This window comes from Sabethes cyaneus, chromosome 2 (genome assembly GCF_943734655.1).
Source record: "Sabethes cyaneus chromosome 2, idSabCyanKW18_F2, whole genome shotgun sequence".
Taxonomy (NCBI): domain Eukaryota; kingdom Metazoa; phylum Arthropoda; class Insecta; order Diptera; family Culicidae; genus Sabethes; species Sabethes cyaneus.
Window position 1 is genome coordinate 149,481,892 of NC_071354.1, and position 13,586 is coordinate 149,495,477.

The 13,586-nt window shown below is 38.3% G+C and overlaps 1 protein-coding gene across 1 annotated transcript; it reads left to right on the top strand.

Annotated features, from left to right (window-relative positions):
• The first annotated feature begins 2,808 nt into the window (after nt 1-2,808).
• On the top strand, nt 2,809-10,968 carry LOC128736180 (probable serine/threonine-protein kinase kinX). Its single transcript, XM_053830662.1, has 3 exons — nt 2,809-2,880; nt 9,276-9,407; nt 9,673-10,968. The coding sequence occupies exons 1-3, from the start codon at nt 2,809-2,811 to the stop codon at nt 10,966-10,968; spliced, it is 1,500 nt and encodes a 499-aa protein (XP_053686637.1).
• The last annotated feature ends 2,618 nt before the right edge of the window (nt 10,969-13,586 follow it).

The following is a 13,586-nucleotide window of genomic DNA, read 5'->3' on the forward strand; positions in this document are numbered from 1 at the left end:
TTTTACCAGAATTCTCGCTTCGTGATTGGATTACGATTCTTTACGATGATCTAAACCTATACCAATTTGATATCTGTGCTTGGGAAGTAAGCCAAAACAAGTGACAAAGTTTCCCCATTTCAACAAGATTTCTTAACACCGCGATTAAACCTAGACCATTTTGATGTCCTTGCTTGGGAAGTACGCCAGAGAGAGTGACAAAGCCCCCTCGTGCCAACAGATTTCTTACGAACGCGATTAAACCTAGTCCAATTTGATGTCTGTGTTAAGGAAGTGTGCCAGAAAAAATGACACAAGTTCGTTGTCCCAACAGATCGCAAATTCTTTACTGCGAGACGATTAAACCTCGGCGTATTTGATATCTGTGTTGGAAAAATGTGCTACAGCTGTACTGTTCGGTTACAATACGACTCTGTATGAATACGCATGCTTGCCGTTTCATTAGAAGTGTAGTGAAAAGATGTGCTGTTGATGAAATAGAATTGAATTGGTAAAATCCCTTCAACGTGGGAAACCATGGATAATAAAAACAATCTTTAATTTCAGTAAGGTAGCAGGGAAGCAATAGTTTGTGTTCTTGATTTTGTTAAATTGTTTTCAAATGCACAATCTTTTGAGATTTGAACGTATGCAATGTTACTACTTTGATAAATGTTATATACAACGCGTGTAGCATGCATTTATGTTGCAAATAGCATGTATATATGAAGAATTGAATGATTACAAGCATGAATACATGCTGCTATCACTACAAAGAGACTTACGTAGTCCTGCGTCACCTATATATGCGGTCGTGTCTTGTACACAGCCCCTCTGATTTTTTATGACGATTTTTGAATTAGCACGATTTTTTATGATGATTTTTGTATTAACGCGGTTTTTTAAAATCATTTTTCGAATTAAGGCGTTTTTTCAGCGATTTTTAAATTCGAGCGGCTATTTTGGTGATTTTGAATTAACGCGGTCGTTTACGTCGATTTTTGAATTAACACGGTTTATTTTATGACGATGTTTGAATTAACGCGGTTGTTTTACAACATTTTTCGAATTAACGCGGTTTTTTAAACGGTTTTTTTACACGGCACGTATCTCCCGTGTAAAAAAAGACTTGAGTGTATTTTATATTACTTTATATTACCTTCAAGAATTGAAAATTGAAATTAGTGAACTAATCTTGTGAAATGTTCGGTCATAGTCGATAGTTTCTGTCGAGTACTAATATTTTTTTATTTTGTTTACAGATCCCTTAATGGGCACAAATCTTACGCACAATTGTGAGGAATGTGCCGCTCGATCACGTTTATACCTGCTAATACTCAAGAAGCTGTAATGCGGCTTCCAAAAGAATATCGGAAAAACTCCGGTACCAAGTAACGTATGACAACGATCTGTAAGAATTATAAAATTAGAAAAAAAAATCGGGAAAGTTTCCGAATTTATTGAAAATTAATTGAGAAGCAAAAATGTTATAAACATTTCAGTCAATTTTGTGGTACCAAAAATAATGTAGACCGTAGATATAACTATCCCATCTGACATTTTGTTATTTTTTATGCTTTGAAATCTAACATTATTATGTGAACAACGGAACAACGGATTTTCGAAATTTGAAATCAAAACATGGTGTTCGTACGAAAAAAAAAGGTGAACAAAATGAGTTGTTCCATTGGAAAAATAGACGCGTATTTGACCCACTGGAAATATTAGTTTTTGTTATATTTTATCATGTTTTCTACTATAAGTTTTTCAACAGTTTTGTGGAACAAATAATATCATCTAAATTCAATAATTTTATCCAAACCTGTTGACTGTTAGCGCAATTTAGCCTTTTTTGTTTTTTTTATTGTGCTTCCAGTGCAGTGGTAGAGGAGGGGTTAATAATATTCATAAATAATTTTATTAATATTAAAATCCTTTAACACTATGAATTTGAAACACTATAGTCAGCGGTGTTACTTACTCCTTTCTGCGATTTTTCCGCCTGAAAAATGTCTCAACCCATTATGTCCCAACGCATGAAATCTAATACGTGAATATAATGTGGGTTAATTAGTGTCGGATTGCGGTAGACAGCGAGGAAATTCTATTTTTAGGTATGAACATTTGTACTAACGCTTATTTAGCTTATTACGCATATGTCAGCTTAGTTCAACTAATAAAGAATGGGTAAGATTTTGGCTAGAAATGCTTGACTAATAAAATAGATTTCATGCATTTTTTCGGCAAAGAAATTTTACTTATTTTCACATCCATCTTCACGAACGTTGGCCATCCGTTGCCGGCAGCGGTTCTGATGGCGGAATGCTAATTGACATGTGTCGCAGCATGTACCTAGGTACCACAACGAATACTTAGGATGGGCGATGTAGTATACATAAAGCGTATCTGTGTACAGTGTACATACAGGTTGGCATTTCTACCGGCGGCCCTTACCGGCCGGCGAAGAAAGGCTCGTGGGACACTGTTTGGCACCTGCTGACCGACAGGTACCTTCTGCGATATTCCACATTCGTATTCGCATACCGTGCCGGACTGTCGTTTCGGCTGCAGTTTGGTGTTGGTGTACCTCAAATTTCACTATAAATTAATTTCTTTGGCGAAATTTCATCGCATAATAGTGTTGGCCATTGGACGAAGTAATAGGAGTAGGTGTGCTAGGATTTTGGTGCTGTGATTTCTCGGTTCGAAAATAAAATACTGGCTGGATCCAGTAAAATTTGTGCCTATAGATATCGATGAACTGTTGTGTGTGAAAGCGTTGACGCCTTAAGGATCGAACATAGGAATAAATTATAAATATTTAAGATAATGTGTCGTGTTGTAATGTTAATACTAACGATTGTGATCGGATTATGTCAAGCAAGAACTGTGCCGATTCGCGTAAGTGTAAAGCATTAAGATATCACGTTATTCACAGAACAATCTATATTTAGTATAAAGTGACTGCTTCAATTTAATCATCATAATAACAAGGCAAATGATCCAATGGTTCCAATGTATCGATCGATTTCGATGGTTCAATTCGTGTAACATCCATGAAATTTATTTGTCTTGTCAAACTTCAAATCGCCAGACCTCGCTGCCAAATGTACTTAAATGTACCAGATAATTGTGGGAACAGTGTAGCTATTCTTCTACCAGTGCCTTTTAAAAGCGTAGAAGAGATTAGACGACTACCTTATTTGTGGGATCAGCATTACCAAGTAGGAGGTTAAAATCATATCAGATTACCACCTACCAGTGATAGCAACATGGGTGTAGTGAACTGCATAACTTCTGTATAAAATTATTATATAAAGGTACAACAATCATTCTGAAAGTCAACTTTCTAGAAAGAAACCAGACGAAAGAGGCTGCATAAACCACAAATTATTTATGGAAAATAAATGGTATTATTGTTAAAGCTATCACTGTATTTTTAAACTTTTTTTTTCTTTGAGCAAAGTGTTTGCTGACTTTTCAATGGGAAATTACCAAGATTTTATGCTCCAGACCATTCGTCATTACTATAGGAATGCTAGTAGCTGCATTTGTTTGCTCCAAGACTTCTGACTTATCTGGATTCCAATGTTAATGCGATTATCATTATTGATAATGCTTTGATTCTTTGATATCGATGTTTTATTTATTTCGAAAACAGCGCTATGAATTTTGATCGACTCCACTCAAAGTCAACTATAATGAGATCTATTCGAGAAAATATTCAAATGAAGTGAACTGCGCAAAACAAAGCCTGGGTGCTAATTCCGTTATCGAAATTTGACCTTATGTTTTTATACGACAGACTTTGCAACCAGCTGTTAGAATACAGGACTCGAGGCCAACTGGGAGGATAAATTGCGTAGTAAGTGGGTAAAATATTTTTACTAAATGATCAGGATTATCAGAATGAAACAATGGCTATGAATCACTGATCAGTATCAGCATATGTATGTAGAACAGTTCAACGCTATATCAACCGATTATGATCAAACGACAATTACAACTCTTTCCGGTAGGGGCATTGATTACACAATAGCGCGTTTCGACTTAGATAATGACACAAGAACGTTTCTATTTTTATGCAATAAATCAAGTTATTACAAGTGTCATATCTTATTCATCCATACTTCTTTTTTACTCTCATGGATACATTTTTTTCATCATTTTATGTTTTAGTAGAAATCGCTAATGATCGGTTTCAATTTGTCAGATTTTTTTGGTTACTTGAGATGGAATGACGCATATACCTTTGATTTTTTGTTATTCTAGTATAGGTTTTAACCCACTATGAATAAAACAAATGAACTAAAATTAATGAAACTACCTCAGATGTCCCCGTGGTACGTCGCTGTTCTAACGAGGCAGGTATGTTCATGTCTTGACTGGGAGTGGCTGTTAGAGTCGGAAGGTTAGAGCTAGACGGATGGTACGGTAGAAGAAAGTAACAACATGAAGGTGTTTTGATAGTGCTTCCAAGCCGTGAATGGGCAAGTCCGAAATATCTCTCTCTCTCTCTCTCTCTCTCTCTCTCTCTTATCTATTAATAGCATAGTTCCTTCAAGCATAACCCTTTTCCCCACCATCCTCTCATCCAAATCACATCCCCCTTTTTAGGAGCCACCCCTTTTTTGTCTACTAAACAATTGAAAATAGGATTAACAAAAAGGCAAATGTCGCAAGCGTAAACAAACCGAGTGAGGGTTGATTTTCCTATGCTGGTCCAGCAAAAAATAACTCTCACTCGTTTTGTTTACATTTGCGACATACTGCTCTGTTTCCGGAAATTTCCATAATACAAGAGAGATAAAACTTCCGTTTGTCCTGCTATCAGCATCTTCTTATCAAAAAACTCGTCTGCCAAGTTTGGTTTCAGCTCAACTAAGCAAAAACTGCGTGTATATTTAATTTTGTTCCTACGTCCCGCAACGGTACGCTGTAAAAATGCAAACGCAGGGACTTACAGCGGGGTGGGGGTATGGTATACAGTTATTACATAGCTACATCGTTTCAGAAAGTTTAGAAAATAAGAGTCGGATCCAGGAATACAGTCGTTAGTGTTCCTGCTATCACCTATATCACCCCCACATCGCGTAGTTCAATATTTCAATGGAACAATTTTTTTTAAATCTTACGTTCATTAATGGGATTTCAAAAACAGTTTTTACACTCAAAACAAAAGATACGTTCACGAAAATTTATCATTGTGTTCTTTGCGTCTGTCAGAACACAATGATAAATCTTTGTGGACATATCTTTAGTTTTAAGCATAAAAACTGCTTTTCAAATACCAGAAATCAATCACGCGTGTCTGAACCTTAAATCTTCCACAAATACGCACGCCCAGCTGTAACCGATGAAAAGATGGATTTCATGGCTTTGGTGATCAGTTGCTTCTTCCTTTAGGCTAAGAAATTATTAGAGTCCCTAGACTCTCCGTTTGAGATTCGCTCAAAAATTGCGGCACAGGCCAACTTGCTCGTCGCTTCGTCGAGGCACCTTGCTCTCGGTCTTCCTTCTCAGTTCGGGTTGCCGGAACCAGATGTCGTTTCGACACTCTCGCCTTTCTCCAGATGGGAGAGGATGTTGTAAATGCCGGATCTCCAGCGGACACGAACTGCCCCACAGATAACCAACTTCTTCGCTCCGGGGTGGAGCTTCTTATTCTTATTCTTATTAATACTATCACATCCACAATAAAGGATTCCTGGAAATAATTTTAACTATTTCTAATCATAGAAATATTTCAAATTATTTTCTTGTCAGTATTGACATTTGCGAAACATCCGAGATATTTCGCAAATGTTAAATCGACCAGGCCAACTGTGAAGTATTGACGCAGAGACGATTCATTGAAATGAATCTTGTGTGAATAAGTTATTGATACATAGATACATTTCTTAATCTACGGGGGTAGAAGAAACGGGGACGTCTCGTACCAACCGCTTCTGATTAATAATTAAGTTGATTAAACTTTGATTTTCGTTGGGAGTATTTGGCTAGTAAAGGTTCATTAATACTCCGAACCCTCGGGGATGGGACAAGTACATTTACTTACTTGCCCTTGGTAAAAACCTAGGTTATAGCGCCTTTGGTCGCTCTTAATTGCTACTTCGGACCGTCAGGCATGAACTTATGGCATTAACCACAAGCCAAGCTGCAATATGCCAAGGTTATAGCGCCTTTTTTCGCTCTCTGAAAGTAGATAAAACACTATCTACCCACATACAGAATATATATAGAATCGTTTTAATTAGTTACTCCAAAGAATCAAAATTTAAGAATAATAAAATATACGAATGAATAAAAAGCAAACAGATAATAAGTGAAGTTATAAAACGATCTCATCGGCATTTATTTCTTCGTCCGTTCTATTAGATTCCGCCACTGAACAGCATTTTTTGTTGAATTTGCGACACTTTTAAAACCTCTTCAAAAGCAAGGTTTTGGGAGCTCCCGGGGCAGGACATCATAAACCACAAAAGGCGAGCATAAATATAGACGAGCAATTTGGTCGCCGCCAGCAACTCCGTCAGCATAATTTGTTTGGCACTATTTTCAAGGCACTTTTTCTATATCTGCTGCTGTCGACCGGTCACGGAACAACTCTTCATTAGCTTGATTATCGATTGACGATCGTACGGCACCAAAAGTTCGTTTTATTAAATAAATTTTCTACAAATTGTATCAAAAATTTGACAGCTAAACACTGAAAATTTGACGAACTAAACCAACTAAACACTGAACGTAGTTGTTTGATTGTGTTCGCCATAGCTACTACAAATCAACTCACAACACTGTCAATCTTTTTCTGCCGTAATAGGGGTTCTTCGATTGGCAATGCATTGGTTGATTTACCACCATATAGTATAGCCAATTGCACAAAAGAACGGTAAAATCATTCCAATTTTTTTAATGCATACTTTATTTATTGTTTGTTATACATTATAACAGGCCTTCCAGTTGACCTCAAAGTACAACACAGCTGGCTGCGTTTGTCGGTTAAAAAACAGAAGGCTAAGTTTTGAAGACGTAATGTAGGACCTAGTCTTTGCTTTACTTTATACCTTATAAAAGTCACTTTTTTCATTTTTTTTCCGCACCGTTTTCGCCTCACATCTTTGTAATCAATGCCCAGAAACGAAATTCGAAGGAGTTCAAAGCAGTAGAGAACATTCGTTCTTCAAGATAAAAACGTAAAAGCTCTACATATCCCAAGCTCATACAAATTTTACATTAACAGGAGTTTCATTCTATTGAAGGTAGCAATATACCTTACTGCTCATTTTTTGGGCTTTAACACATATTACAGCGAGAATACGAATTACTGAAATATTATTTTCGCACGCAAGTGCATAAACTAAGCGTGTGTTTAAATTTTGGCACTTAGTCTAATCTGTAGGTAAGGCGAGGGACTTGATCTAGTCTGTAAGATAATTTAGATTTTTTTTACAATTGAAAACTTAAACGCAAATTTTCTTCGATTTCTAATGCACAAAATGTTCGCCAAATCATTAAGAAGAATCATTTAACCAGAAAAATAATACTTGTGGTTTAAATGACGAGTTATTATAGAAATTTTAAATATACTTTTTATAACTATATACTGTTTTTATTTTTTAGGCGAAGAATACGTTCCGCGTAAACCAAAACCGCGTAAATTCCGAAATTTGCGTAAAAAACGGCGTAATTCCAAAATTCGCGTAAAAACCTTGTGATTTCCAAAGCTAAATTCTGCGTAAATTCCGCAAATCGCGTAAAAACAAACCGCATAAAAAATACCTTCAGTGGATACTTCGCATCTGTACTATTATTGCTACTTAGAGTCTATAGTCTAGGCGACTCTGGTCGCTTTTTATGCGGTTTTAATGCGAATTTATCATTTTAAAGGGTGCCCCCGTTAAAATTGCAATACACTCAAATTGCTTTAATTTTTGAACCGTTGAGTAAAATTAGTTGAAATTTTGCATAGAGAAAGCTCAAAGTACATTGTTTATACTGTGTGAGTCAGGTTTTATCAGGTGCTCAAAGATATGAAAAATGCCGTCGATAGAACAGCTCGTTCGCGAAAAAAATCTTCACAAGTTTGGGGCGAACCAACCACCAGTTGAAAACCCCATTAAAAAGTAAATCTATCCCATTATGCCATCGGTAAAAAGTTGGAAGTCCCTAATTCTACGACTTTTCGTGTCATAAAATGTTTCGAAGAACATCTGGCAGTCGATCGTAAGTCAAGACGCTGAGAAAACAGGCGTCAGTATATAGATAAGGATCATATCCACGAAATTGGGGCCTCCCAAGTAACATTTTTGTTGTATAATAGCTTATAAGAATAAGCTGTACAATAGTTTAATAAGCTATTATGCAACAAAAATTTAACATGGGCTTCCACGATAAACCAAACTCCTTCGTTCTAGAGTTAGCAAAAAAACTGAATCTGAATAAAAGTTTCGTGCAGAAGGCCAAAACTCGAGCTGAATTACGTACGTTCAAGTTTCAGAAGGGCCCAACAATGGCGAAAAACCGTGCCCAGAAGTTTTACGATTAAAAGCTAATAAAACCACAATGCTGCGTTATGGACGACGGGACCTACGTGAAAAAGGACTTCAACAACCAGATTCCGGGGAACCAGTATTTCACTGCAAAGGATAAGTTTGATGTTCCAGAGAACATCCGATAACAGAAGATGTCGAACTTTGTCAACAAATTCTTGATTTGGCAAGAAATTTGTTCATGTAGACAATGGAGTACACCTTTCGTAACCTCAGATATCATCATGAATGTACCGGTGTATTTGAAAGAGTGTCTCCAAAAGCGACTCCTCGTTGATGAAATGAAGAAAGCATGACTAAATATGCAATACATGTCGATTTTGAGGTTGTGCAAAATTTCATGGGTGGAGTTAAGGTCAAAGTACGGGCATCCGGATACGCAGGCGAAATTTAATAAAATTAAGACGCTAAAACGTCATAGTGCACTAAAAATACTATAGCATTGTTTAAATGTAGTTTCAAATTTGGGCATGAATGAATGATAAACTTCTGTAAGGACTATGGTTTGCATAGAATTCAAACAGTTAGCTACACTATTTGTCATTCCATAAGCAAATGACAAAAGTGGCGGATGAAGTGTTTTTAATTTCCCTTTCATTATTACAACATTAATTAGCAGCCATGGCAGGCGCCCCTAGTGCAAACCGCAGTGCCCTTATGGAAACTATTTTTATGACTTTTCTGTACTTTAAAGTATGTATGCTATTCCGCATGAATTTATTTTTTTCGTCTATTTCTTTACAGGGCAAACAAGTGAAAGCATACGCCTACGTGTTGCCAGCCGGTGCCGAAGAAATACGTGATGACATTAACCATTCATTTGTTTGTGCAAATCGAACCGATGGATTCTACGTTGACATTGATAATGACTGTCAGGTAAGTAGCCAGTGCCAGAAATATTATCATTTATTGCGGTAATATTAGTTTCCATTGACAATTTATAATTAGTAATCTTTTATTAATAAATTGCAAAAGAATACTAAACACCTACATTTCTAAAAAACAAATCTGCGAAATGCATTCTTGAACAAAATTGCGAAAAATAAGGCATATTTGGTTAACCGATGTACCGCGTTGTGATAAATCATCAGTCGTCTCCATTGAATCTTTTCTTCATCATTCTTCTCCACTCAATTTGCAGATTTTTCATCGATGCCAGGACCGAGCCCGTTTCAGTTTCATTTGTGCTGAGAAGACAGTCTTCAGCCAAATGTACCAAACGTGCGTGCACGAAGGCCAACTAGGCTTCCCATGTGAGGATTCCGGTGCCTTCTATCCGGATGGTGAAGATTCATCGGTTAACAGCAATGACAACGACAACGATGACGGCGATGGCGGAAAACTTTCTTTACCCTCTGGTGACAATTCTGAGATAGAAATGCCTTCACAAGACTTACTGCCACCTGAAGAATCGATCCAACACCAAGCGGATGAACCCGTCATTGGCACTATATCAATGCCCATTAGCGATAATTTTGTTAGTGAATTCGACCATCACCAGTTGAATGCCGATACATTCGATCCGGTTGAGGACAACGAGAGTGAAAATACTGCACAAGAAGTAACAGACGAGGAAGCTGTCAGTCCACCTTTAGAAGAACTACATCAGGATGAAGCTGTAACAACAAGTGATACCACTAAAGAGGAGGAAGTTAGCGAAGAGATAACCAATGTGGTTTCCTCAGACAGTGAAAATGGTCATACAAGTGATGAACACATAGAAGAGGCAGTTGCTGTAGAGGCTTTAGGGACGAATGAAGTTAGTATGAATGAACATGATAATCACGAAAACGAAAATACATTGCTTGCTGAAGATGCTAAAGTTGAACCTCAATCTCTATTACAAAACGATGTTCAAATAGTCGAGGAAACCGATCCTGTCGTTCAAGATGTTAAAGTTGTAGAACCAGAAACAGCGATAAGCACCGACACCAACGAAGAAGCGCCGTCTGGTGATATCACTGAACTAAAGCCGTTAGACTCGGAAATATCAAACGATAGCTCAATTAATGCAGTTGCGCCGGAAACTAGCAATAATAGCGCAGAATATGTACAACAGCCAAATTCGGACAACGTGATTTCCGAAATCGCACTCCACGAGGGTAATAGCGAAGAAAGCCAACATGAGGTTAGTGAACCGCTACCCGTAGAAAGCCATGCAAATGCAGCCGCAAGCGTACCAATTGCGGATTCAAATCAACCGGAAATCAATGAGCAATCGCTACCGCCAGCGGCAGTGTTACCGGAAGCAACGACGAATGAAATTCATCCTTTCGTTGCCGCCACGCTCGCTGACCAGTTGGCCAACGAATCAAAAAATATCGATTTACCCGAATTCATCGTATCAACGGTTGCCGATCTCAGAAAGGGAATCCCATCGCTTCCGCTGAGGCGAAGGAGAACTTTCCTATTCAAAGCGGATGCAATGTCATCATGAAGTGTGCCATCGGTGTGACTGGTGGCGCCTTTAGCAAAGGTTTCTGTTTCAATGAGGCGTTCGAAATGAACTACCACCGCACATCAGTACCGGTGTTGTTGTATAGATTTAGTGAATTTATTTATTAGTAACTGAGAAAATAAAGTCTGGAAGAATACTAAAAGAGATTGTTTCTGCTCGTATTTATGAATGACTCCAATAATTTGTACTGAACAATTGAAATCAGTCGTCTTATAATGCAACAATAATGGTTGCATCGGTTGTACCGACTTTTCAGAATCCATTGGAACTTTCTGAACAACTCCCAAAAAAACTTACATGGATTTACAAATTCAAATCATCAAATTAAGCTACTGTAACCTACTGTAGTAAAGTATTCGAAAAACTGTGATCCATGCTGCTTTATACAGGGCAGTTGTACCGATCATTCCTAAGGTCACACACGGAGTCGCACGCTACACACCTGCAAATAGGCAAGCTATAAGTAGACATAGGCCAGACGCGTGTAGCTTCGTAGGGTATATTTACCAGCAGTAAACCCTCTCCCTACAACGAACCTCCGGTACAAATAAGGCATTTATTGGATTGTACTTTTAATTCCAGATGATATATCACGTTAAATTTGAGCTGCATTCGATTACTGAAGTCTTAATTTCCACCTTTTCAATAAGCGAGGGTCTATTGCACGGTTTGCAACGCAAAAAATGCCCCTATAGTGATTCTTCTCCATGCAAAACAAACTAGAATTATTTATTTATTTATTTATTAATATAACATTCATCTGACTAATTGACTTAATGAAAAATTTCGAAAAGTGACACAAAAATATTATAGTCTACACAATAAAAGCTTTTGTCGAAATTTGTTAGACGGCACACCAAAGTCAAACAGGTCTTCTACTGTACGAAAGGTACGCATGCAGGAGGTTAACGGCTCGTTGAATCCAAACGTCGTGCGGTGAAAGCGGGGCTGAAGCAAACCATTAGAACGGAGCGTACGTTGCGCGGCACGAAAGTTGAGCTGCGATAGAATTCTCGGGCTATCGATTTCACTATTTATCACTTTTGCTACAAACATTGCTTGCTCAATCTTTCGGCGGCGTTCAAGAGTGTCGATGCCAAGAAGGCGGCAGCGGTCGGGATACGGGGGCAAGTTCGCCGGATCACGCCAAGGTAGATCACGTAGTGCGAATCGGAGGAACCGTTTTTGTACACGTTCTATTCGCAAGTTCCAAACAAGTTGTTGAGGACACCATACTAAACTTGCATATTCAAGTAGCGGTCGCACCAGTGAGCAATATAAGGCCTTTAAGCAATGAGGATCGTTGAAATCCCGAGCAATTTTCGAGATGAAGCCAAGCTGACGTGTTGCCTTAGCGATGACGTTTGTGCGGTGTGAATTGAAAGAGAGCTTCGCATCTAACAAAACACCCAGGTCGCTAACGTGATCTACTCTTGCTAGTTCCTGGTTGTCGATCTGATACTGGAACACTATTGGATTCACAGTGCGGTGAAAGGTAATAACATGACACTTAGCTATACTAATAAGTAACCAGTTACTACGGCACCAGCTTACGAATCCCTCCAGGAGCTCTTGTAATCGGCGACAGTCTTCGATGGATCGTATCGGCATATAAAGCTTCAAATCATCGGCGTACACAAGTTTTACGCCAGCACCCAACAGTAATGTAACATCGTTGAAAAATAGTGCGAATAATAGAGGCCCCATGTTACTGCCTTGTGGGACACCAGAATTATTAGTAAACTCAGTAGAACAACATTTATTAAGCTTTACACGGAGAACTCTTTCGCGCAAGTACGAACTCAGCCATGCAGTAAACTTCTGTGATGCACCAAGCCGCGAGATTTTCTTTAACAATATGCCATGATCTATCCGATCGAACGCCGCTTTCAGGTCGGTATAGATTGCATCAACTTGAGCCTTCTGCTCCATGTGTGTAATGCATGTAGACGTAAAATCGAGAAGATTTGTGCAAACAGATCGACCAGGCATAAATCCGTGTTGATCAGTCGAGATATAGTTTTTTGTTCGGGATAAAACGAAAGTGCTTACAATTATTTCGAACAACTTCGAGGCAGCAGAAAGGCTGGTTATGCCACGATAATTCCTTACATTCCGACGATCACCACTTTTGTATACAGGAAACATAAAAGACTCCTTCCAGATTGTAGGAAATATGCCTTGCTCAAACGATTTGTTGAATATACACCGCAGAGGATCGGCCAGTACAGCTGCACATCGAGCAATAACGACAGATGGAATACCATCCGGTCCCGCGGAGAACGAACGTTTCAATTTTTTTGCAGCAGCTAGAACCATATCAGCAGTTATATCGAATGTGTTCATGTCAACTAAATCAACAGGAACAGACTGTGAGGCCGTCTCAGACTCCACCTCGGATGCAGTATCAACGGCAAAAACGGAAGCAAAGAATGTTGCAAATAGTTCACACGAATCCAAATTCGACTTTGATTCCGTGTCGTCAAGATAAACATTGCACGGAATTGAAGCACATTTCCGTTTTGAGTTGACAAAAGTCCAAAACTTTTTTGGTTTCCTTCGAAGATCAGTTTGAACACGCATGACGTATGATTTGT